This window comes from Triturus cristatus, chromosome 4_2 (genome assembly GCF_964204655.1).
Source record: "Triturus cristatus chromosome 4_2, aTriCri1.1, whole genome shotgun sequence".
In the NCBI taxonomy this organism is placed as follows: domain Eukaryota; kingdom Metazoa; phylum Chordata; class Amphibia; order Caudata; family Salamandridae; genus Triturus; species Triturus cristatus.
In genome coordinates this window covers 250,330,521-250,357,194 of record NC_140586.1, presented here as the reverse complement: position 1 = coordinate 250,357,194, position 26,674 = coordinate 250,330,521, and the positions used below count along the sequence as shown (strand labels likewise).

Here is a 26,674-nt window from a genome sequence, read left to right as displayed (position 1 = left end):
GCTACAGCAGCTACCCTTTCACTGGAGTCTAAACTCAAATGCAACCAGTCTATTCTGCAGTGCAGTGCACTAGCTTATACACCCTCCTGCTACATACAGCTCATCGTATTGGGCGGTGTACTTAGCTGAACTCTATCGCTTGTTACCTCCCACTGAAATGTATACCATCTGCATTAAGTCACCTGCTACAGTGCACCGCACTCTTCTGCACCCAATCTTCTGTTAGAGTACACCCCATTGGGATGTATTCTATACTGCCCACATTCTCTGGCTAGTTGACCCACTGTTACGTATACTCATCTGCACCGAATCTCCTGCTACAGGCTCTTACCAATCAACATGCATTTTCTGTGGCACCCAGTCTCCTTCTACATAACTGCCATCCCCCACTAGTGTAGACACTCTACTGTGCTCAGTCTCCTGCTAAATCCCCACACCGCACTGCCAGTGGCACCATCCCCTCACTAGTGTGTAAACTCTATTGGAAACAGTCCTCACAAGTGTGCAGAATACTGCACCCAATCTCTAGCTACAGCCCCCTTCCTTTACTGATCGTATAATCACCAATGAATGCACCAAGTCCCCCAGTACAGCCCCCTTAATTTTCATGTATACACTACTTCAGCCAAGCTCCTCCTACATTGCATCTCACGGATTCATACTCAAGTGCATCTTGAAGACCTAGTATCCTGCTATATGCTGTTCTAGTGGTGTGTGAATATTTTACAGCAATTCACCAACCCAGTCTCTGTGTGCAGTCTATTGCACTGATATATGTGTGGTACCGCGCATCAGCACAGTCTGCTCCATGAAAGAATCCTTGCAATGTTCCGTTTGAAGTAAAACACTGGACTCCAACATCTGAATCTGACCGCGCACACCCATGCACATGGTCTAAACAAATAAATAGGTGAGCCAAACTGCGTTTGTAGAACATTTTACTGACACCAGGGCTTCAAAAAAAGAAGAGGGTCATAGTCCATGTGTGATGTGGGAATAAAGAACAGTGGGATATCATAAGGGAGCCACCGGATTTGGTTCCAGATCTGATTTCTTGCCTATAGCTCTTCCCAATGAAGTAAAGCAAGATCTTCTGCACGTGTTCTCACTGGAGAAATCCTGTAATGCTTTCACCAGCTTCACTAGTAGAAGATGTGGGATCTGTCTTGTAATTCTTTACCAAGTGGAAGGGTGAGGTAATGTGGACATTGTCACTCCTACTGCAGAAAGCAACACCACAGTTTAAAGCCTGGACAGGATTTAAGTCTTGTTTGCAGATCCATTCTAAGCTTAGCCTCAAGATCATTAATGAAGCTATTGTACAAGGCAATTGGTAAAAATCTGCGATATGGTTTCTTGCTTAGGAATCTCACGATGTAGTACGAGGTGCCTGCTCTAGGACTCTACCTATTATTCAACTTCCAGTTAAAAGTTAAATCCTTGTTATGTCTTAATATCAATTCAAAGTTGTATTTTATTTCTCTGTCATCTTATCCAAGAGAAAGGATGTTGACATCCAAGCATTGGCCAGTGGAACACCAGAAGAATTTGCTTATTGTGTCACCTCTGCCCAGGCAGAAGTTAAGAAATCTGCTGACACTCATTTCCAAGCTCTCTGCACTGGTCTTCCAGGATCCCTCGGAAAACATCAAAGCGATGGTTCAAGTCCTTCCTAGAATGGATGCGATACTTTGATCCAAGAGCTCCATCGGGTGATGGAGCACCATAAAAGACCCGCTGGATCCTTGAATGTAGTAGTGCCATGGCACACATGGTACATGGCTCCTGGGTAACATACAAATCAAAGCCTGTGCATATATAAGGAAGCCCCTCTGAAGTGGGATGGACACCATCAGCAGAATCTACTGTCTCTATCTTTGTGCTTTCATTGTCATTAGGTGATAAAAAGAATGTACAATCTGGGTAAATATCATAGCTGTACACCCCTCCACCTTGTGCATGAGACACCAGATCAATTCCCACTATGGACGAATGCAACAGGGGGTTACATCCTCGTCTACAGTCATGTCCCACAGCTATCACTTCCCCAGTGCTCGAGTTGACAACAACGGCCCCCACTGCCTTCATACCTATTGCTGCCCCACTTCTTGCGGCCTGTATGGCCTGCTCCATGTACTTCTGCATCCTGCTTTTCTCCTCTCTGGAGAACAGCTGTCCATCAAGGGCCTTGGTCACATGCTTATTTTCATGAAACGATGTAGGCCAGTGAGAAGTGGATTCTCTAAACTGAGGCCTAGTCAGTGGAGGCCTGGCAGGCACCTGCACAACAAAGGGCTCTCCAAGACTACAGCAATCCACTTTAATATTAGGAAGAAGTTCAGACAAGAGCAGAGCACTTTCCTCTTTCTGCAAGGGGCTTGCAAGGCAGATTAACATTTCTAGATCATGTTGGCGAGGCTCCTCTTTACAAGCACGCACCCTCTTTAGATGTTGAAGGCCAGGCAGTGGATAGATGGCCGACACCTCCTTTACTAGGCGGGAGGTTTCTTTTTTACAAAGAATTGGAGCTGCATAGGCTGGGAGAAGCTCCACACCTTGGCACTCCTCCTCTGAAAGCACTGGCAGGATCTCCCAGGAGAAGCACTCCGAATCAGATGATCTCTGTCGTTTGCATCTTGGCCCTGTCGAAACATATTCATCATCTTGGGAAGGTGGCATCTTGTCTACAAGTAAGAGAAGAAAAGCACACAGAAAAGTGATGCAACACATCGAACTGGCGACACAGATAACATACTTATTACAGATTATACACCTTGTTCCTAGAATATAAATAATTTATCAATGTGCAGTTCTTAAACCCTCTGAAATCAAATTGTATGGATGTGCACACCATGACTGACATGGGCACCTCATCCAGGCCTTCGTCACAACTGACAATACCTCTTGTCTTCCATTTATTTCCAATCAGCTATCCAAAGTATTTTATTCTAGAAGCTCAGTTTCTTTCCTCATAGACCAGACGGTAGGCCCTTCATTAGTTACGTATAATGGACATATTTTTTGTAAACTCAGTGCTGGGTAGTTTTCCTGCTTTTGATGCGGTCTCATACTTACTCAAAGCACGCCAAGTGTACCATGTGCATGTACACAGAACACCATGCAAGAGACTACCAATAACAGGTATGAAAGAGTAATTAAAATATACATACAAATACCTTCCTGTGGACCATTTCTCTAATCGTTTTGCCTAATGCAGCCCCCTGTACTCTTACAGTGCACACTGCACCTTTCCGTCCTTGGCCCCTAAAAGAGGAAGTGACTTAGGAGAGAGGGTAGTGGTTACATATGTGCAAAAGCCTGGGATGTTACCATGTGAGGCGGAAGGAAAACTGTTTTTCCAGTTTGCTACGGGATTTGGCTTACGCAGAAACGTTTCAAGCATCTTTTTTTAAACAATATTATGTTATGTTAAGTTATGTTATGTTAAAAACACTTCTATAGCGCACAGCTGCCCCAGCCAAGGGGCGTTCCGGCTTTGTTAAACAAACAAAGTAGGAAACGGGCAATGTTACAGGTCCGGTCCCCAAACACGTTGTAACCTCTTCCAACTATATGGGCAATACTGCACATGCAAACATTGCCTGAACATTTACATGCAGACCCTCTTACAGAAGGTGGCAGTCTTTCAAAAGATGCGTGAACACAGGGAAACATTGTCTGCGTAAAAGAAAGCATCAGCCCTTACACAAACGGGAATACCACACACAAGCGAGGAATGCCATCACAGAAGTCAGAAATGCTCTCACCGAGCAGGGAGATGCTCACATCTCCACTGACACCCTAAACCTCATGTTTTTTTAAACAAAACAACAAATGCTTATGAATCGATTGCATATTACAACACTGCTACCTACTTTCTTACACAATTACTAAAACGCTCCCACATTTTTCATGATTTAAAACAGAATTTACAAATACATACACTACACGAACTGGCCCAATACCATATCGTAACTTGACTTCATCCTCCCAATAATCCTTGTTTTAGTGTCCATCAATCAGCATTCCCGCCCTCCCAATAACAGAATATCACAAACAGAATTAATTATCTATAAGACGCACCAGTCTGGCCCAATTTTATGGCAGATGGTTATATGAATGACGAAAGACAGTAGAATGCACACCTTTACAACACTCTCTAACTAGGATTGAAATTGTTTAAACAGGCGCGTGCAGCCTGGCTTGCGTCTTCTGCCCTTTGTACACGCTGACGATTGCAATCCAGAAGGCTGGAGCGGATTTCCACTCCGCCAGACCACAGCTTAATTCAAGGCTCTATGCAAGAACGGTCACGAAACTTTTCCATTTTAAATCATGTTTATTACATATAATTAGTACTTCTTTTATCATTCAGTTTTCCATTCACAAGTAAGATGCAAATGCTTTCCTTTTTAGGTCTCGCCTTGCTATCGCGAAAGCGATCGCAAAGCGAGACTATAGTACGGGGCTCCCAAAAGTGCTCCGAAAAGCGGATTGCATGGCGAGCACGTGCACAATCACGCGCATCGTGCCGCCATGCAATCCGCTTTTGGGAAGCGCTTCAGCCCACTGGCGCCCTCGGCATCAAACTTCAAAGGGTCCGCTCCCCCGCCTGTAATGCACTCCCCCGCCCCCGCCAAGCGCGCCACTCCGCCGCATCACAAATTTACTTTCGCGGCGGGCGCTCGTTTATTTCAGCAACACAGTTTATTTCAGTAACACAGTATTTTGTGTGCTTTTGATACATGCACAACGGCCACCACTGCCTCATGTAACGTAACTTTTGTTTTAGTGTTTTGAGTATCTGCCATCTGTTGAATTTTTTTTACCTCTACGTGTACCCTATATGCTCTTTTAACCTGCACACGTCACTTTTTCCTTTTGTAACGTATCGTTTGCTACCTCTTGTATTTTGTTTGCTCTTGATACTTGCACAATTGTCACTATTGCCGCATGTAACGTACCGTTTCATTTTGTAACATGCTCACTTGTAATTTTTCTCCTTATGCATCATTACTGCTCCTATTGTGAAGCGCTCTGACACCTTCGGGTAAAGTCCGCACTATATAAAAACGCATTAATGAAATAAATAAACAGCTCGTGCCAGTTTCCCGCCGGGCGTCCCTTCCCTATCCTATCTCGTATCTCCATCCCACCGCTGGATGCACAGTATACTCGTTTAGGAATGTGGAACCAATTGTGAAAGACAGTAGGGGGCCAGACTACTATGAGAGCAAACTCAGGAACATCTTTTGCAATATCCCCAGTGGCTGCCTCGGTGACCCTTTCTGAAAAGGGTCTTTGCAGCTTGGGTTGTCAGGTTGTACCAAAAGCAGGTTATTCAAGTACAATGGAACACAGAATAACAGCGCCACTGTGAAGGTTGCCTGAGTCACTTCTTTCCACTACAATCGTGTGAAATTCCACTGTGCTCGCTGTTAAATTCTGATACTGATGCTAGCCATGATTATTTTTTTCCCCATAAAAAAAAACCTTGTGCGGTCGAAACAGCCAATGGAGCACCCCATTAGCAGGGAGACACATTAATACCTAACCCACCTACAAAGCTCATAAGATCTGCTTTTATATTGCAAAATCATTTGCTTAACCAGACACCTGCTAGTCAATTTTTCTTTTCTTGTCCTCTCTCCCAAATGGAACTTCGCGCGGGTGCTGTAGGCTTCGGTATGCCCCTTCTGGCCCTCCTGCCTCATCATTGCCACCATCTCTGGCGCCCTCGGCATCAAACTTCAAAGGGTCCACTCCCCCGCCTGTAATGCAGTCCCCCGCCAAGCGCGCGCGCCACTCCGCCGCGTTACAAATTTACTTTCATTTTTGCGGCGGGCGCTTGTTTATTTCAGCAACACAGTTTATTTCAGCAACACAGTATTTTGTGTGCTTTTGATACATGCACAACGGCCACCACTGCCTCATGTAACGTAACTTTTGTTTTAGTGTTTTGAGTATCTGCCATTTATTGCGATTATAAAACTAAAGCGAGTTTCACGCTCACTGCTGACATCAAGTGGGACGGTATATTTACAAGACTCAATACTAACGAGAACTCGCCCTACTATCCTTACGCACTCGGTACATAGCATACCATTCAGAGTGAGTGAACGTGCAATTATAAAACTAAAGCGAGTTTCACACTCGCTGCTGACATCAAGTGGGATGGTACATTTACAAGACTCCATACTAACAAGAACTCACCCGACTATCCTTACGCACTCCGTACATAGCATACCATTGATAATGAGTGAACCTGTAATTATAAAACGAAAGCGAGTTTCACGCTCGCTGCTGACATCAAGTGTGATGGTATATTACGGCACATATTTCTAACATTAGCTCTGCAAACCCTACGCAGTCAGTACATGACAGAGCATATATAAAGAATTCCTAAAACCAGAGGTCAAAACTAGATTACAACTGAAAGCGCTGAGCCCATATTCAGTATAACATAAGCAAAGCTTTAACAAATAATGCTTTGTTTTGTGCAGATGCAAAAAACAGCTTAAAGGGCTGACCCATATTTAGTATAGTACACGCATAGCTTAAAATAATGTTTTGTGTTATGCATATGCCTGTGCAATTTGAAACTGAAGCGAGTTTCACGCTCACTGCTCACATCAAGCAGGATGGTATGGACTCAATTCTAACAAGCACTCACCCTGCTATCCTTACGCACTCAGTACATAGCATACTATTGAGAGTGAGTGAACGTGCAATTATAAAACTGAAGCGAGTTTCATGCTCGCTGCTTACATTAGATGTTAAGGTATATTTAGCACACTTAACATCAACTCACACTGCTATGCTTACACAGTCGGTACATAGCATACCATTAATAGTGAGTTAACGTGCAATTATTAAAACTAAAGCGAGTTTCACGCTCGCTGCTGACATCAAGTGGGACGGTACGTTTACAGGACTCAATACAAACATTAACTCACCCTGCTATCCATACGCACTCGGTACATAGCTTACCATTCAGAGTGAGTGAACGTGCAATTATAAAACTGAAGCGAGTTTCACGCTCGCTGCTGACATCAAGTGGGACGGTACGTTTACAGGACTCAATACTAACAAGAACTCACCCTACTATCCTTACGCACTCCGTACATAGCATATCATTGATAATGAGTGAACGTGCAATTATAAAACTAAAGCGAGTTTCACGCTCGCTGCTGACATCGAGCGGGATGGTATATTTACAACACTTAATACTAACAAGAACTCACCCTACTATCCTTACGCACCCAATACATAGCATACCATTGATAGTGAGTGAACATGCAATTATAAAACTGAAGCAAGTTTCACGCTTGCTTATGACATCAAGTGTGATTGTATATTTACAGGACTTAATTCAGACATTAAATCACCCTGCTATCGTTACAAAGTCAGGACATGGCGTGCCATTTGTTATAAATTTATAAAGAGACAGGGAAGAACTGTAAAACTGCATAAAGCGCTGCAGAATAGGAAGATAACACTGGCAGAATTGAAGGTTTGCCTCTTTTGATAATGTTTTCAGGTTTGATAGTTGAATAAGACTGCAACTTCAATTCTGCTAGGTAACAAATGGAAGATTGTGGCCAAGCTTCCAATTTGACTTGCACTTTCAAGTTTTTGTAAGTTAATGAACAATTCTAGGTTTTGAAGTGCTGTTAGGAAATGCCTCTTTTTGCATGATCACCCTCAATATTTTGGACTGATGCTGGCGATTTTTCGACTTTTAACCCCTTCAGCGCGGCGCGGATTTCCGCGCCACGCTGAAGGTTCCATGCGCGGGCGGGGCCATGACGGAGCGGTTCCGTCATGCGCACAGCGCAACCGACGTGCATGACGGAACCGCTCCGTCATGCGCGTCGAAGGGGTTAAAGTGCACTGTGGCCTGCTAACCAGACCCCAGTGTCAGTGTTCTAATCGTTACAAAATGTATGTTGAATTAGCAAACCCCCAATTGGCATAAGCTGACTTACGTGTAAGTCCCAAGTATAGGGTATCCAGAGCATGCAAGTTAGAGTGTCCGCCCATGACTGCAGGACAGATTTTGCGACCCTGCATGTGGCAAAGTACAAAATGGTTCCCAGCATGCCACAGCAGCCTGCAGGAGCAGTTTTAAAACTGCTAGTTCGACTTCGTCATTTAAACCAATGCCAAAGCCCCCCCCCTCACTTCCCTTAACAATATTTGAGTTTGCGTTAAGGAAGGCCTATCGAGCCCTAAGGCAGGGAGCTGTACATTACCTAGTAGGACATATACTTTAACATGTCCGAACTGCAAAACTCACAAATTGCCTTTTTTTTCCTGTGGAAAAGTTGGCAGCCTCAGTGGTTAGTACAGAGATACCATCTGACCTCTCAGTCTGGCTAACTTGTGAATGGGACTACTAAAGCGGGTACTTCAAGGTATCAAAATAATCGTGGCTTGAAACCAGACTTGATGCCCAGGTTTAATTTGTCACTTTTGGGGAAAGGCAACTTTTAGAAAGTTGCCACTCTGTTGCCCAGTTTATGTGGTGACCTTCACTGTTGCTGGCACCAGACTGCCTTCTGTCCTCCTGGAGAGTAGTTTGAATGACCCAGGCTCAGGGACAATAAAGGCCTGCTGCAGAGGAAGGCGTTACCTCCCCATCTCAGGAAGCCACACAAGGTGTTGGCCCAAAAGGAGAGCTTCAAAGGAGAAGCTGTCCTGTGGTCAACCGTAATCGAGAGGAGCTCTCCCTTTGCTCAGGTAGGCAGGCTGGCAGCGGGAACAGAGGGGAAACCTGTGGCAAAACCAGATTTCCTGTGGGTGTGAAGCCCACAGGTAGCTGAACCTCTAGGGTGGGCTACCAAGCTCCTAACATCCATGGGAGGGTTCAGACATCTTGAGTGTGAGCAGAATAGTGCACAGTGGGATTACTACATGCCACACATAGCTGGAAGTCACCACAGGGCAGGTGGGATCTTGGTAGGCCATTGGCTAGTGACCACATCATCCTCCAGGGCACTTTCTGGCCTCTAATATGGCACCCTGAACCTCAAATCACATCTGGACTGGATAGAGGACGGAAAAAGGACTGTCCAACTGACCTCTGGACCTGGCAAGAAAGGCAGCACCAACCACTGGATTTCACCTGCAGCTGCTTGGGTTAGCAAACAGAGAACTGTGCCTGTGGTGCCTGCCTTGAGGAAAAGTTTCTCCTGAACCCCAGACAGAAGATGTGACTCCAAGGGTCAGTCTGCTGACCCTCTATTCCAGCAACAGGACCATAAAAGCTTAAGTAGCCCATTCTGGCCAGTCAGTTGCCACTTGCAAGGAATCGCCGCTGACCACCACTGTGCAGCCAAGAGCCTCCACCCTGGGCTCAAAAGTTGCACCCATGTCTGATGTACTTTTCAGAGTGTGGATTGGTTGACAAAGACTGACACTAGCCTTCACCAGAGGATATCGCTGGACCCGCTGTGTCCGGAGATCAGTAGCATAGCTGGCCTTCTACTGGCTCAAAGAGGACTTCGAAGGACTCAGACTCCAGTGGCCAAAGTCACACCACATTACCCGTTGACTGAGAAATAACACCAGGAAGACACCCATCAACCGCACAGCATCCTGCATTCCCCGCATCAGGACCACTCTAATGAAATCTATTGCAGTCTTGATGTAAAGTGTGGAACTGGACTTGAGGCTGCTGTGGTGACCAGGTATCTGTCCAAAAAACTCCTTACTGGACCCCCGACCTTCTTCCTGACGGAATGTGCCTTCCCATTCAGGCCAGAGTAGCCAAACACAACTCTTTCAAACTTTTAAAAGTTTGCAAACTTTACGGTTACCAATGCTTGCTGGCACTTTGGACTAAATGGTTGAGATTTACGTTTTATTTAAAACTCTAAATCTCTAGAACCCTCAAGGGGATTTTGCCTATCGGTGTCCAAAAATTCATTAAAATATAATCTATTTTTAAAAATTGGTGACTTTCTTATTTCGTTGTTTTGTGCTTCTAAATGCTTTACACTAGTTTTTTTTGTTTAAGCCTTGCTATTAGAAGCCACAGCTACCCATGGATGAGCTAGATGTTTTACAAACTAGCCTGACTGTACTGGACTGATCCTGACTAGACGTTGGTGTTGTGTGATGTTCTTATTTGGTTGTTTGAAGCTTCTAAATGCTTCACACTAGTTACTTTGTTTAAGCCTTGCTGTTCGTAGCCACAGCTACCCAGGGTTGAGCTTAAAGTTTTTCTAACAAGCCTGACTAGACTCAAGATGGTTTTGTGAGTGTATTACACGGTAAGGTCACACAACCATACCATTTAGTACACCACAATTCTCACAGGCACCTACTTATAGCTATAGGTGTCATATGCTTTAATCACAAAAGTATTACATTTACAACCATTAATTTGGATGAAGTATTAAAAACGTAAGTTTCATTTTGTTTTTTTTAAAGGTATTTATATGTACTTTGCACCACTGATTGTAGTACCTGAAAAAAACGTAGTCAGCTATGGTCAACGTTACTATTAACCACAACTCCAATACAATTAAATGTTGTGGAACAGAAAGACAAATTAAAAATTGCTATGTCCACGATTTCTTATGTTGTGAAATGTAGCTGCTCTGTATAAAAGCCGCAGTCTTAACTTACTAAAAAAGGCTTTTAATACTGGACCAACTGCCCTCCTTACATGCTTAGCATTAAATCTGTTTAGACTACTGATAGTACATATGATCCGCTCCTACACTGCTAATAAATGACCCTCTTGATTTAAAGACTGATTAACAGTAACTCACAGGCTTTTAGAGGATTCTACATATCCCAGTTTAAACCTATAAAAAAAACAATTACAGCACAATTTTTAAGCTCACTACGGCTGAAAACTAATAATTTAAAAAGCTCCAAGCTTTCATGCGAATAGCCACAAGAAGACACAGACGCAGAGGGACATCCATGCTTATAATTTGATTTGCTGTAAAAAAAAATTATTTGCAGGTAAACTATTCCTACTCCCCAGCTTTACTTTAACTTATTGGAGCTCTACAGTTGAAGAGGGTGAGGATTTGTCAAGGTACTGCTTTGCTAGTCTGACTCATTCATTCATTCAATAAATCTTTATTTGGCTTGAACAGCAATAAAGTAATACAATAATAATACAGATATCAATAAAACAGCCATAAAAGAATACAGTAGTAATACAGATATCAATAAAAACATCCAATGGATCAATTACGACAGCATACAATAAATGGGTGTACAGAAATAACACATGCATCATTAAACAAACATTTAGAGGGTCAATTACATAAGCATTGACTTACATCGTACAATAACTAGCAAAAGACACACAACTGATGGACGGAATGCTGAACAAATCATAGCATTCTCACCCAGTCAAGAGATCTGGGTTAAATCCATCATTCTTTTGCTCACCTTGCCCCCCAGACCCCCCCCCCCTTTTAGACCTGGGCATATGCAAATCAGCCTTGACACTGTGCCTCATGGGAACAGTCCAGCCCGAACTGCCAAGCCAGGTCCTCCCTCTCACCTTGCCACCCCAGTTTAGACCTGGCCATATGCAAATCAGCCTTGACACTGTGCCTCATAGGAACAGTCCGGCCCGAACTGCCAAGCCAGGTCCTCCCAACACATCATAGAATAACTAGGCACACACTTAAGAGTCACAAAGAAACTATTGACCATATCGCTTCCTAATGTAAAGTGTTTCTCTAGTAAAGTTTACAGCGGCTAGGCCAACTTCCGGGGTTTCCAAGTTGGTTAAAAATCTATAGCCTTAAAGATACGAGTTACAAGAGCAAGAATGCGAAACAGGGACTAAAAACTTTCTTCTCACGGATTTATAAAGTGCAAAAAAAAGTAGAAAGTGCAGAGTGCTTTGACTCAAGGAACGTCACACGGGCATGGTGGAAGGTTATCCTGCCACCTGCCTTGGACTGGATAATGCCACTAAGAAGTGTACAGTACCCAAACGTATCCTTGTCAAATGAAATCTGTATTGAGTATTTTCTATAAAACGAAGATAAAATTTCACCTCCCAATTAAACATCATGTGTTCCAAATTTGCAGAAAGTTTGCGTACACGCTTGTCCTGGGCCGGTTCATAGGTAGGTAGTCTTAACTAAGACTGTCGCTGCACGTGGTGTTTGAGTTGGTTCTTAAAAAAACCTACTGAGCCCCAGCTGCCTAAAACTGTGGAGTATATATGCAAGCCAGGGAATACTATCAGCATTTGGCTCAAATTATGTTTTTACTCCACGTTGTCAAAATGAGCTGTGTAATCAATATAACAGACATACATATTTAGTCCCAGTTTCTAAAGATCCTTTCTCTTCGAGAGGACTAAAGCTATGGAGCTATAAGAAGCAGAACCCTAGCTAAAGTAAATAAGGTGATAGGCTTCTTGGGTAGAAGCCGATCACCTTATTTACTTATAGGTACAGGTTTCACATGCTTTAATCACAATGTTTTGATAATTTTTTTTTTTTAATTCTGTTTATTAGTTTCACAAAATAAACCAAACAGACATGTCATACGCATCACAGCAAGCTTGGCACAGCAGTAGCACATCAATGGCAAACTTCATCTCCTCATCTATGAAGAAATAAGAAGGCATGTATACATATATCGAAAGGCATCTTACAGTAGGTGAAAGCATTACATACAGTCACAGTGAACGGAAGAGCATCAGCTGCACTCAGCTCAGTCCCGTTTCAGGGCGTCATCGTTCCAGCACCCCCAGCAGAACCCAAATCCTGGCACTCCCGGTCATCCCAGCCTCAGCATATTACATTTCAAAAAGCATAGCTCCATAACTCCCCATCTCTCCGGTGAATTCAGCCCCACTAATATTGCGGGAACCCAGTACCTTTCCGGCGAACCAGCTCCTCTTACACTGTTGTGGAGGTTGTCCGCGGATGTGCAAGCAAATAGCACTGAAAGGGTTCCCAGATATCTCTGGGTCTGGAGATGCTCGGCAACAGCTCCGCATATGTAGTGAGTTGTTCTTGACAATACACTAAATCGTCCATCCAGTCCTTGAACTTAGGCGCTCGCCCTCTGCCCCAGCGGCACGCCACACGACAATGTTTTGATAATTACATCCACTGAATTTGGATGAAGTATTAAAAACGCAATTCTACTTTAGTTTTTGAAGGTATTTGCATGTGCTTTGTACCACTGATTGTAGTACCTAAAAATAACAGAGGGGCATATCATCAAGGACCGGCGATAATTATCGCTAAGCGCACTTAGCGCTAGGATAATTATCGCCGGCTAACGTGGAATTTTATCGCTGAGATAGCGTGCTATTAGCAACGCTTATCTCAAAAGCGATACAATTCCAAGCGCTAACTGCCAAATGTGAGATTATCAATGGAAATCCAGCGATAATCTCACAAACTTTGGCGATAGCTTGACGATAGGGCAAGGCATACTTAGCCATGATATCCACCTTACATAGGATATCATGGCTAAGTCAGTCTTGAAGCAGGCGTAAGGAAAGTAGAGATAACAGAGGTTATTGCTACTTTGCTTGTCGCTCTGCAGGTTAGCGTGCCCATCGATAATTGGAGAAATGTCGCTTAGCGACATTTCTCCAATTATGTCAGGGCAGGAACGCCCACTTTGCATCTCATTAGAGATGCAAAGCTGGGCGTTCAGAAAACAGGCGCTAATGCAAGGTTTTACGCTATTGCGTGAACTTGCTGATTAGGCGATAAAATTAGCGCCGCTTTTCGTCCAAAAACGGATGCAAAAGCGGCGATAATTTTTTATCGCCTCGTTGAGGATATGCCCTTAAGTCTGCTACAGTCAACGTTACTATTAACCACAACTCCAATCCAACTAAATGTTGTGGAATTGTGACATAAATTTAAAAGTTGTAATAACGCAATTGCTATGTCCATGATTTCTGATGTTGTGAAATGTATCTGCTCTGTATAAAAGCAACACATTTAACTTACTAAAAGGGCTTTTAATACTGGACCAACAGCCCTCTTTACATGCTTAGTATTAAATCTGTTTAGACTACTGGTAGTACATATGATCAGCACTACTTGTGCTGTTCTGAAAAGCTGAAACTTGCTGACTGGGTGTCAGCATGTATTCAGACAGTTTTTCAGAACAGCACAAGTTTGGCACTTATAACTCGGCTGTAAGATATTTCCCTTCCAGGTGGAAAGGAGAAATTCTAATATACAAATATTTGAAAAGAAACTATAGTTGGCCTAGATCTGGAGTTACGCTTAAAAACATAAAATATTAACCCTTTTGGGTATGAAATACTTGTGTTAACGCACTTTCAAAAGACATTTTTACTTTAAAAAGATTCTCATTCAATGCTAGATTCAAATGTAGTTTGATAATGGTTTTATAAATGCTGTATAGAAGGAGGAAGATAATATAAAAAGTGTTAATCGCTCTACAAATGCCAAAAGTTTTCCCTAAAATGGCCCAAAAACTTGTTGCTGTATGTTGCATCAACCTCTATTTTTCCGTGGCTTGATAGCGTTGTTTATATTTTATCTTGTATATCTTTCTTGCAGCCTATAGTCTTGTCAAATTGAACGTTTGCAATGCCTGCATGCCCAACCTTCTTCATTGTTACCATCAATGCTTTCCGTGGTATTTCTCAATCTGTTGGAAAAAACTATGACACCCTCCAGGGGTTGGGCCAACGCCTTCTCATGAGTAAATTTATATTATTATAGAGTGTCCTGTTTTCCTGATTAATTAATTTCTTGGCCTTAATACTACAATTCGATACAATGATAGAAAGTGCTCTAGGATTTTTCTCATTTGCTGTTGAATTTTCTAGCAAGAGCTGCAATATTCTAGTATGTCTTTGACAACTCAAAGTCCCTATTTATAATACATTTCTGATGATTTTACAGATGACCTGTGCACACGTTATAACGTCAACAGTATGAGTTACTGCATGTAATGAATACACAACTATAACAGAAGTCAAATGGCGTTTTCTTTCTTTGTGGTTTTAATCGGTGATTTCTTTCCCTTAATTCCATGTCACTTGCACAGTTTAACATCTTTTCGGTCTAATAGCTATTCCAATGTCACGTATCATGCAGATTGCATTGTGGAATTTTATCTGTATGTTTCTTTTATAATTTTATTGCTCATATGTAATGTATATGTCGTGCATAACTCTTTACAGGTGGGACACACCAACACCAAACTTTTACATGGGTTCTATTTTCTTCTGTGTATCGGAGTCCCGACGTTATTTACAGGTTATGGTTCTGGTTGCACTGGGTGCCTTTCACACCATTGTCACATTGTATCGCCATTTTGTCAACAGGCAATTTTAACTTTATGATATACTGTGCTAATACATTGCTATTGTACATCTTGTAGCCCTGAAGAAGTCGTGGGTTCATATCCTGACGAAACACTTGTTGGCTGGGCATCTGATCACCGATTAAAACCACAAAGAAAGAAAACGCCATTTGACTACGGTTATACTTGTGTATTCATTACATGCAGTAACTCCTACTGTTGACATTATAACGTGTGCACAGGTCATCTGTAAAACTTTCTACTAGACTCCGGTCTTCTTAGTGGGTTCAGGGTTATCCCCCCCACCTGTAGCACCGTGCAAATTTGTTTTGCTAGATACTGACGTCTACACGAGGAGGCGCCATCGCATACCGCATCACTTTAAACCCCTTGCAAGATTGACATTTCTGATGATGATGGATGATCTTTCTGATGATGATGGATGATCTTTAACATCTTACAGTAAGAAATGATTTGAAATTAATATGGTACTTCTGTCACAAGGCAAGTGGGTATACTGTGAAGGTCTATCTTCCAGCAGTTTGTCACTCAGATTTGTGGGTCCTATACATTGAGGCTATAATTACTTGTGTACACTTTCTTTGAGGTTCGGTAACATGAAAGGGAAAAGGGTATGCTTCATCTTAATCCCTTACCCTTGAATTGTCTGTACCACTATAAAGTATGACTCTTGGATTTCTGTCAGGGTTTCCATATTAGGAAATGTCCTTTTGACATTATTGCCAATTTGATGAAGCAGGAACATGATAAATAATTACAACCAAATCACTATACATCTTACTGACTGCAGTCACCTGTGTGATGTTGATAGCCATTATCATGTCGACATATGTTGTGAGCATTGTATGTATCCCAGTGTAGATCACATGGCCAGTCCTGCCAAGTACCATTCATCAGGCGTTAGACTAACACATTTCAGTGTGGTGCTCCACATCACGGCACTGAAATGCATTTTCACGCATTATAGGCATAGCGTTTCAGCTGTCACTAAAGTCATTAGCGCTGCCTAAAACGGTGTTAAACTGGAGTGGCAGCTGGCAGGGCAGACGCTGCTCCCACAGGCTTGGGGCTCGCTCAACTGTCTGAGCTACTAGTAGCAGATACACTGATTTAGGCACAGCGGGAACAGACCGGAGTATGTCATGTGATATGCTGCTGCAAGCTAACTTGTGGGAGGCTCTTGGCTACTTTGCAGCAAATCATCATGGTGCTGCAGTGCAGCCTGCTCACACTGCCGACTGCGGTCAGAGCTGCAGTAAATATTTTAGCCGCGGCAAGTTCATTTGACAAAAGCTGAGAGGTAGACTGGAGTGACCATTGCAGCAGCAGTGGCCTGGACTGTCACTGGACCGTACAGGCCTGGCCGAGAGAGGACTCACTCAGGAGGGGGGCGGCAAACGGTAATTGCGTGATGGCTCACGGCATGAGCCTGACTGCAAGTGAAGTTGAGAGGTAAGAGAGACAGAGTGGTACAGTGCAGCCACCCGAGTGTGTGTGTTTTTAATTATTACATTCCTTGAGGCAGTGCGCAATTGCAGCTGCCTGCAGTCAGTGCGTGCCGGTCAGATTGTAGTAATGGCCTGACAGTGATCCGTCGCGTCCAAGAGCAAACCTGTTAGTTTCAGCCGTGAAGTGAGTTTCAAGAAAAGGTTGGTGGACCATAACGTCATCATTTTTCTTAATTAGAAAGGGCGCGGAAAAGTCAACATTCATTTTATGAATCTTACTTTGTTTTATTTAAGTTATTTTCTGCCTTGTTCCCAGATTGAATCAGTTCTGTCTAGCAGATCCTTCTCTGTGCTCGAAGGTTTAATTGTAAATTATGACTATTTTGCACCATTTGTTTCCCTTTTTCACAATTATTTTTCAAAACTGAGCAAGTTTTTGTCTTCACGTGTTTATATGGCCTTTTTAACATGTCAGTTATTTGGACTTCAGCGGTACTGGCTTCTGGAGTTTAGCCAGCCAGGTCTGAGAAAAACCTGACAACCTATGGTGAGAAAATACCACCAGTGGAATATCTTGTAGACTTAGCACTTCCCCAATGAATTTGTGAAAACTTGATTGCCGCCTACCTCTAAACCAAGCCCCCAAGCTGCTGACCAAAAGAGTACAGACCGTATCCATGCTTCTGTTGTAGTTACAGGCCAGGAAACTCTTGAGGTCTTCTCTCTCCATCCTTTCCTTCCTCTGTCCCATTGTTATCACCTTCCTCTACAGTTTCCCTTCCCACCCTCCTCTTCTCATTATACGCCTCATCCTCCTCCCTTCACTCTCTTACTATCCCTTTCTCTTGTTTTCCCTCGTCTTTCATCTTCTTCTCTTGATCCTTCCTACCTTGCTTCAGTACCTAAGTTCCTCCTTCCTCTCCCATATTTCTTACCTTCCTATTGTCTCCGTCTCACCTCTCACCACCCTATTCCATCTCTTTTCTAACTTTTCTGTCTCAGTTCTTTTCTTACTCGAAGCCTTTTCCTCCTCCTTTTCTACCTCCCTATCACAAATCCTCATTTTCTCTCTATTCCTACTTACCGGTCATACCCTCCCTTTGTTACGCCCTCTTTTCCCCTTGCATTTCTGCTTTTGTCCCTCGCTCTCTCCTCAAATCTCAACTATGCCCCTTCTTTTTAGGTCTCGCTGAGTCAGCGCGCATGCGCTGCTCGGAGAGACATTTTGTATGTGAGTTTTCAAAGTGCTGCTGGCTGGCCTAGCGCTTGCGTGCACGTGAGCGTGCACGCGCGCAGCTGCCATGCGCTAGGCCAGCCAGCAGCACTCAGGAACGCCTTTCTGCCTTACATACTGTTTCATCTTCACACCCAGACCGAGCCACAGGAGTGCTTGCGTATCCCTTGCGTGTTTTAGCGCATCATCGCGATCACGTTCACAGCGATCGTGATTGCGATGACTTTCGTGGCCAATGCTTGTTTCCTCCAGTTTCCTCCTTTTTAGTTTTATTTATTCCAGTTCGCGTATCGCCTCTTTCTTCCTTTGCCCATCAAACCTCAGTTTTTGTTCTTCCTTTTTCGTTATATCTCCTGTCCACTTTCCACCTAGTGTGCTTCCTTCCCCTCCCTTGCTCCTCTCCTCCCCTCCTTCCGGCGTGCACCATGCAGTTCTTCCGCGTCTCACCTCTTTCCCCACATTTCTACCTCTGCCGCCTCTAATCCTATAACTATCCTCCCCACTTTGCTGTCTCTTTCTACACGTGGTCTGTCTCATTTCCCTCGTTCTCTGACTGCCTTTGTCCCAGTACCTCCTGATGCACACCACCACACGTCCCTCTCTTAACCTCTCTCTCACGCTCCTTCTCTCCTACATCACTCCCCCTCATTATACCATGCCATTGCACCTACTCCTCTACCCAACATCTCAGCCTACGTCTCACTTCTTCCACATCATTACTTCCCCAGCCCTCCCTTTGCTCCCTCTCACCACCTTTACGCATCTTCAGGTGCACACTCTTAAGTGTGCACACACCCTTTTCATGCCCTGTACTCACTTTCCTCATGTCCCCTCTAGAGCAGCACTCTTTTACTGTTATCTCCTCCACTTTCTTCCTTCCCATCACTTCTCTTTGCCACCCATTTCTTACAATATCCCACCCTTGAGCACCCTCCCTCACTTTCTTTTCTTCCCTTATTACGCTTCCACATTTCATTCTTTCACCTCTTCCCTCTGTGCCTCACGGCCTTCCTCTTCTCCTCTCCACTATTCCCACAGAAGCATTTTCTCTCCCTTTTCCTATGCTCGCTCCCCCACCCTTCTCCTGCCCTCCACGCCCTTCACTTCTCCAGCCTCCGTCTCATCCTCTCATCCGTATCTCATTGTTTTCGTCTCCACCGCCATCATCTCATCTGTATCTCGTTATCTTCTCCACTCTCGCCTCATTGTCCTTATTTTCTCTCCCTCTGCTTATCCGTCCTCATCTCCTTCTATTCTCCCTCACCCCTCTTTCTCATCTTCCGATGTTCTTTTCTCGCCTTGCAGCGTCCTTTTACCTCTCTACCTGCGTAAAACGATACTCTTTTCCACACCTCTTTTATTCTCTCCCTGCTCGCTTCTAGCCCGTTTTCCGTCCCCACCGCCACATGTTCATCTACTCCCCCCCCCCCCTCCATCCTCCCTTCTCAACTCTTTCTGGCCTCACCCCGACCTCGCACCTTATTTCCTTCAGGACAGTCTGGATGCTTCACAGCTAATCTGGCCTCGCTAAGCTCCCCCTCCCCCCCCCCCAACCTCCTCATCTCTTTCTTGCCCACTCTCCAGCCTCCCTCTCCTCTGGCCTCACTTCCCTCCCTGCCCTCCACATCTCTTTCTTGCCTCCCTTCTCTCCAGCCTCCCTCCCCTCTGGCCTCCCCCCCTCACCATCTCTTTACTGCCCCTGTCCTCTCCAGTCTCCCTCCCCTCTGGCCTCGCTGCCCCCCCCTCCTCATCTCTTTCTTGCCCCCTCCAGCCTCCCTCTCCTCTGGCCTCGCTGCCCCCCCACCCTGCACATCTCTTTCTTGCCCCGTCTCCAGCCTCCCTCTCCTCTGGGCTCGCTACCCTCCCATCTCTCTTTCTTGCCCCTCTCCTCTCCAGCCTCCCTCCCCTCTGGCCTCCCCCTTCCCCATCTCTTTCTTGCCCCCTCTACAGCCTTCCTCGCCTCTGGCCTCGCTCCCCCCCCCCCCCATCTCTCTTTCTTGCCCCTCTCCTCTCCAGCCTCCCTCCCCTCTGCCACCCCCATCTCTTTCTTGCCCCCTCTACAGCTTCCCTCCACATCTCTTTCTTGCCTCCCTCCTCTCCAGTCTCCCTCTCCTCTGGCCTCGCTACCCCCACCCTCCTCATCTCTTTCTTGCCCCCTCTCCAGCCTCCCTCTCCTCTGGGCTCGCTACCCTCCCATCTCTCTTTCTTGCCCCTCTCCTCTCCAGCCTCCCTCCCCTCTGGCCTCCCCCTTCCCCATCTCTTTCTTGCCCCCTCTACAGCCTCCCTCACCTCTGGCCTCGCTCCCCCCCCCCCCCCCATCTCTCTTTCTTGCCCCTCTCTTCTCCAGCCTCCCTCTCCTCTAGTCTCATTCCACTCCCATCTCTTTTTAGTTTCTTTCTTCCACCTACATCCTCACCCTTACCTTAGCCACTCCCCCCTCTTCTCTCCACCTTCCATCCTTTTCTCCTGGTCCTTCTCTCCCATTCTTTATTCTCTCAACTCCCCATCTCTTTCCTGCCCCCTCCCCATGCCTCGCCATTTCTATTTTCTTTTCTCTCCTTCCACAGCTTCTGCTCTTTCTGTACTCGCCATTTCCGATCCTGCCTCATCTTATCACCTTTTCGGTCTCCAACCTCCATTTTCCTCTTTTTCCATCGATGTTCACTTGTCTCCCCACGCCCTTCTATCATCTTTAGATCCCATTTCATCTCCTCTAGTATGCCCCCACTCTCCTTCCCCCTATCTAGTCCCCTCCTAAATCCGACACCTTCCTACTGCTGTCCTCACTTCACTTCCCCTTCACTCTCTCTTCTCTCACATTCTACCCCCACTGAACCTCCTGTTCTCTTTATCTCTCTCTTTGCCTTCCTGGCACACTTCTCACTAATTTTACACCCCCTTTCCTCTTCTTTCTTTCTTCCATTCTGCTTCCCTACCACTGCCCTCCCCAATCCAACCACAACCACACACACACACACAAAACCACACACACAAACACAAAACCACAAACAACCACAACCACTCACACACAAAACCACAAACAAACAACCACTCACACACAACCATAACCATACACACAAACACACACACAACCACGCACAACCACCCCCACACACACCCCCACAACCACACACACAATAACCCAACCACACACACAACCACCCACACACAACACACACACACACAACCAGTTTTTTGGGCGGTCAGCATAAATACGCTGTCACCAAACACGATGAACACCTCGGGAAAGTTTGGAAAGTCACCCCCAACTTTGAAACCACTTGCTGTTGCAGAGTGTGTGCTGTACACATGGCAATACCTTGACACAGCAGACTGTTGCAAGGAAGGCTTTGAGCCTCGGAGGCTGACAGACCTCAGTCTGTGCATTAGTTCACCCAGTCTTGGCGCTGCATAAAAACAGGGGGCCCACTGTCCAGCATGAAGTGAGACATTGTGATCGGGGCTGGAGATGCTGTTTAGCAATCTGCTTAGAACATTGTGTTTCATTTAGGGCATTAAACATAAAGGAGCACTGGCAACGCTGATAAAATGGATTTCATTTTGAGTAGTGACTAAAACTTTTTTTTAAAGCCTGCAGTACTGAACAAGCATTTGCAATGCAATAGGTCTCGCATTTGCAAAAGTTGTTCATGACAATGCCTTTTTTATCTATTTTATAAAACAAACACATAAATAAATGGCATCATTTACAATGCCAATAGCTAGTGTTGCATCATTATTAGCAATGCCAACTGCTCACACTTTTATAATGCGAGACCTATTGCATTGCAAATGCATGCGCTGCTCGGAGAGACATTTTGTATGCGAGTTTTCAAAGTGCTGCTGGCTGGCCTAGCGCTTGCGTGCACGTGAGCGTGCACGCGCGCAGCCGCCATGCGCTAGGCCAGCTAGCAGCACTCAGGAACGCCTTTCTGCCTTACATACTGTTTCATCTTCACACCCAGACCGACCCACAGGAGTGTTCGCGCAACGTCTATTACAATTGATTATTTCAGCTTGGGCCGAGACGTTGAATGTGTTCATATCGACTGTTGATCTACCTATGGCAACTTGTACTGACACTGCCCCCTCAGGTCGCACCCACCAACTACCGGCCCTCTGTCATCTTGTGCTGGCACTACCTACTTATCTTCTTGCTGCAACTTGTACTGACACTGCCCCCACAGGTTGCATCCACCACATACATGCACAGTGTCTACTTGTTTATAATTATTTTTAGCCATACTGCACAGCAGCTGCTCTCCTTTACGCATGCCTAAAAATCATTGCCGATAGCTCTCATAGGCTCGATCCATTGGGTTTGCCAAGGGAATGCTTGTTTCCCAGAGCGCTAATGTTTCTCAGGAGGAATCATAAGTAGCTTTTCCAGTGTGGTGTGTTAATTTTCTTTTTTAATCCCTTTGCATCATGTGAATTGTTGTCCTAATTTAAAAATACAGGACTACAGATCTGAGAGTTCCAATGATGAAACCGGGACTGCATGAGCGCCTCAGCGTGGACATTGGATACACCAGAGCTGTTTTCCAAGAGTAAATATGTCTTACTCTTAAAAATTCATGAGTAGGGCAAACCGAAGATCGGAGAGACAAAACTGCACACAAAAAAGCCATTGAAAAAGCCAATAGCTTGGCCAGTGTTTGTTTCTTTGCATTCTGGTACGCATAATTCTGATATCCCACCACTCATTTAGAACGGCAAACATAAGAATTCAAACTAGAATCCTGGACTAGCCTAGCTATAAATGCATGGAATATGGAAGGTCTTGAAAAATAGCGCACAAAGAAAACAAACAAACTGTTCTGACTGTTAAAGAATAACTTTGTAAACGTATATTCAGGGCCACTGGAATCATGCGATTGTACAGTCACGGCGATTTACGCATTATTATAGATGTGCCGCATTTGCCACACAACTGATAATCCGCCACATTATCTCCATATTTTAACAAAAACAATTTTGTGTGTCTATCTTAAATGGGTAAAAAGTTGCTAAAAGTGCAGTGACGTGTTACCGTGCATTGGAACACCCTTTGCAAAGCTGGACTGGTCACCTTTTTGTTGCTTTTTGCTATATCTGGGTGTTGAACTGGTACTAATGAGGTTGAACCAATGCCCATACAGTGTTACTAAGTTTAACAAGCATTGGCATAGCCAATAGGTCTCACCTTTAGGACCTTATAAGTGTTTAGCCATGTAACAGTTAATGTTGTTGCACAAAGGATATTGTGCTGCATAACTAAATACTTACAAGGTCCCAAAAGCGAGACCTATTGGCTATGCCAATGCTTGTTTTCTATGTATTTCCTTCTCTCACCTCTCTCCTTTTGTCTACCTCCTTACCTCTCACTCCTCTCCCTACTCCCATTGCCTCCCTCTCGCTCTTCTCGTTGTTTTTCTTCTAGAATGTATACATACCTTGTTTGCAGTGAATGGAATGTGATGTCTTAATGAAGAACTGTAATCTACAGCATGTTCAAAACTGGACAGTATGTTATGCAAAGTCACTTCTCATTGACCAGGTTTGTGTTTCTGTCCCCTCCTTTACGTTTGTAGTTTATTTCTCAAAACCACAAGGGGTACTTTAAAACAGGTTTCCGATAGTCATAACCTGTCTGCTATGTTGTATGGGAGATTACCGCACCTGCCCCAGCCGGTGCGGATAATGCCCCGGTTACTTACCGGTAATCTTCATTACTCCGAGTCCTAGTCTTCCTCGCCACAGTAATACATATGAGCCTCCGGCTCCACACAGAACTCCAAGTAAATAAAAGAGCAGCGCTCTAGACTCCCCTCTCTCCTCCAATATGGCCCCCAGTGGCTTCATCCAATCCTATAAAAGGATACAAACAAACCAGCTCGATCTGACAACCAAGCCGCAGACATGAAGCCACCACCAGGGCCGGGAGGGAAGGGAAACAATACTGTGGCGAGGAAGACAAGGACTCGGAGTAATGAAGATTACCGGTAAGTAACCGGGGCATTACCTCCTCGTCCAGTCTTCCTCGCCACAGTAATATATATGAGCCGATACCAAAGCAATCAGCTTCATGTAAGGAAAATAGATCACACCAAAAGTGCAATGAAAAACATAATTTAATATACAGAGGTACCGCAATCAAAAGAAAAACCTCTCAAGTCACCCCCGCAGTCAGAACAGAAGAGGCAAACGAAACAGAACCCCCACCCCCAAGCTGGAGGCGGTAGTGGGACATGAATGTATGAGGGGAAGACCAAGTAGCAGCCCTGCAAACATCCTCCATGGACACCCCTTTGAAGGAAGCCCAAGACACAGCAACAGATCGGGTGAAACGCCCCTGAACAGGAAGGGAGGGAACCTCAGAAACCGAAGCATACGCCAACATAATGGCCTCCTTAATCCAGCGACTGATCGTCGAGAGGGAGGGTTTCAGGCCCTGACGCGATAAACCATAATTGACAAATAAGTTGTCCACTTTGCAAAAGGAAGAAGTGCGTGACAAATAGATCAAGAAGGCACGACGAACATCCAAGAGGTGCAAAAGGGATTCCTCAGCGGAGGAAGGATCACGACAAAGAATCGGAAGAACCACTTCAGCAGACCTGTGAAAATAAGAATCCACCTTAGGAACAAATGTAGGATGAGGGCGCAAGACCACATGGTCCGACAAAACCAAGAAGAATGGGGCAGAACGAAGGAAGGCACCCAATTCACCCATACATCTGGCAGAAGCAATCGCCACCAGAAACACCACCTTGACTGTTAAAAACTTCAAGTCCACCGACTCCAACGGCTCGAAGGGAGCCAACTGCAAAGAACGCAAAACCAAAGGTAGGTCCCAAGGAGGAGGACACATGATAGGACGGGGGCGTTTGAAAGAGAGAGACTTAAAAAGTCTAGAAACCAACGGTGAAACAGAAACCAAAGGGAGGACATGGAATGCCCGAATCGCAGCCCACTGCGCCCGAAGAGTCGAAATAGCCAAGCCCAACACAAAACCATCATTTAAAAAATCCAGAATGCGAGCCGGGTCCAAAGAAGCCACCGATAGTTCGCGACTCAGACACCAAGAAACAAAATTATGCCAGTGCCTCGCGTAGGATTTAAGAGTAGAAGGCCTCCGGGATTGCTGAATGACCTCAGCCACAGTCACCGAACAACCATTCCGCATCAATGAATCCCTCTCAAGAGCCAGGCCCGCAGACCCAACGAACGGAACACAGGCAGAGGAAGAAGAGGACCCATCAGAGGATAAGGTATGAATGGCAAGCCCCACCCCGGAGACACAGCCAATTCCAACAGCAGGGGATACCAAGGGCGACGCATCCAACCCTGAGCAATTAGAAGCACAAAGGATCCCTCCCTCTTGATCTTCTGCAAGACCGCCGGAATCAGGGGGAACAGGTGGAAAGGCATACAACAGACCCGTCGGCCAAGGGAATGACAGGGCATCCACTCTCCAGGCATCCCGGCAAGGCATAACTGTGCAAAAACAACGGATCTTGGCATCTTCCTGGGAAGCAAACAGGTCCACAATCGGAGAGCCAAACATCCTCCGCAACTTCCTGAACATCACATGCGTCAGGGACAAAGACCCCATAGAAGGAAACACCCGGCTCAGACAATCCGCCACAGTGTTCTCCGCGCCAGGTAGGTAAATGGCAGAGAGGGATTTCAGATGCACCTCCGCCCAACAACATATCCGACGGCTGAGGCAACTGAGGGAACGAACCTTGCACCCCCCTTGATGGTTCACATAAGACATCACAACCTGATTGTCGGTTCGGATATGCACATGGTGACCCCGAACAAGATCCGAGAAATCCAACAGACCCAGAAGGACGGCCTTCAGCTCCTTGTAGTTGGAGGAACATGACAACACCGACTGAGGCCAAACCCCCTGAGTCGTTGAAACCCCCAGAGCAGCACCCCACCCCAGCAGGCTGGCATCGGTAGTGACCACGCGGGTGGGAACAATCAGAAATGGGCGGCCCCTGGACAAATGACCCTCGTCCAACCACCAACTCAGGACCACCCGAATATCGTCCGACATAGGAACCAAAACACCCATATCTAGGGAACAGGGGTCCCAATGCGATAAAATGTGGGACACCACCGGGTACATGTGGAGGCGAGCCCACGGCACCGTCAACAACGACGCCGACATCAGACCCTGAACCCTCAACCATAGGCTCACAGGATGAGAATGCCCCAACAACAGGGCACGAACTGCAGACACCAGGGACAGAATCCTGGGAGGGGGCAGGAACACCATCCCCAACTGAGTCCTGAACAGAGCCCCAATGAAAGTCAATTCCTGTGCAGGAACCAGGGAGGACTTCGGTACATTCACTAGGAACCCATGATGCTCCAGGACATGGCACACTCTCTGGACATGCAACTCCGCCTTAGGAAGAGAAGAAGCAGAAATTAAAATGTCGTCCAGATAAGAAAAAACACTAATGCCCTCCCCATGCAAATGTCCAATAAGAGGAGCCAGAACCTTAGTAAAGACCCTGGAAGCAGAGCAGAGCCCAAAGGGCAGTACCTGGAATTGGTAATGACGACCCAGCACGCAAAACCGGAGAAACCTCTGAGAGTCTGGATGAACAGGGATATGCAGATAAGCATCTCTCAAGTCTATCGATACAAGGAAGTCGCCCTGAGATATCAG

The 26,674-nt window shown here is 45.4% G+C and overlaps 1 protein-coding gene across 1 annotated transcript in view; it reads right to left on the bottom strand.

Moving 5' to 3' along the window:
- Window positions 1-921: 921 nt before the first annotated feature.
- The window catches only part of ADAT3 (adenosine deaminase tRNA specific 3), a 29,244-nt gene continuing 3,491 nt past the window's right edge, over window positions 922-26,674 (bottom strand). Inside the window, exon 2 of the mRNA XM_085601432.1 lies at window positions 922-2,684. Within this exon, the coding sequence (XP_085457558.1) occupies window positions 1,582-2,684 (1,103 nt within the window). The 3' untranslated portion in view covers window positions 922-1,581. The remainder of the gene's footprint in view (window positions 2,685-26,674) is intronic.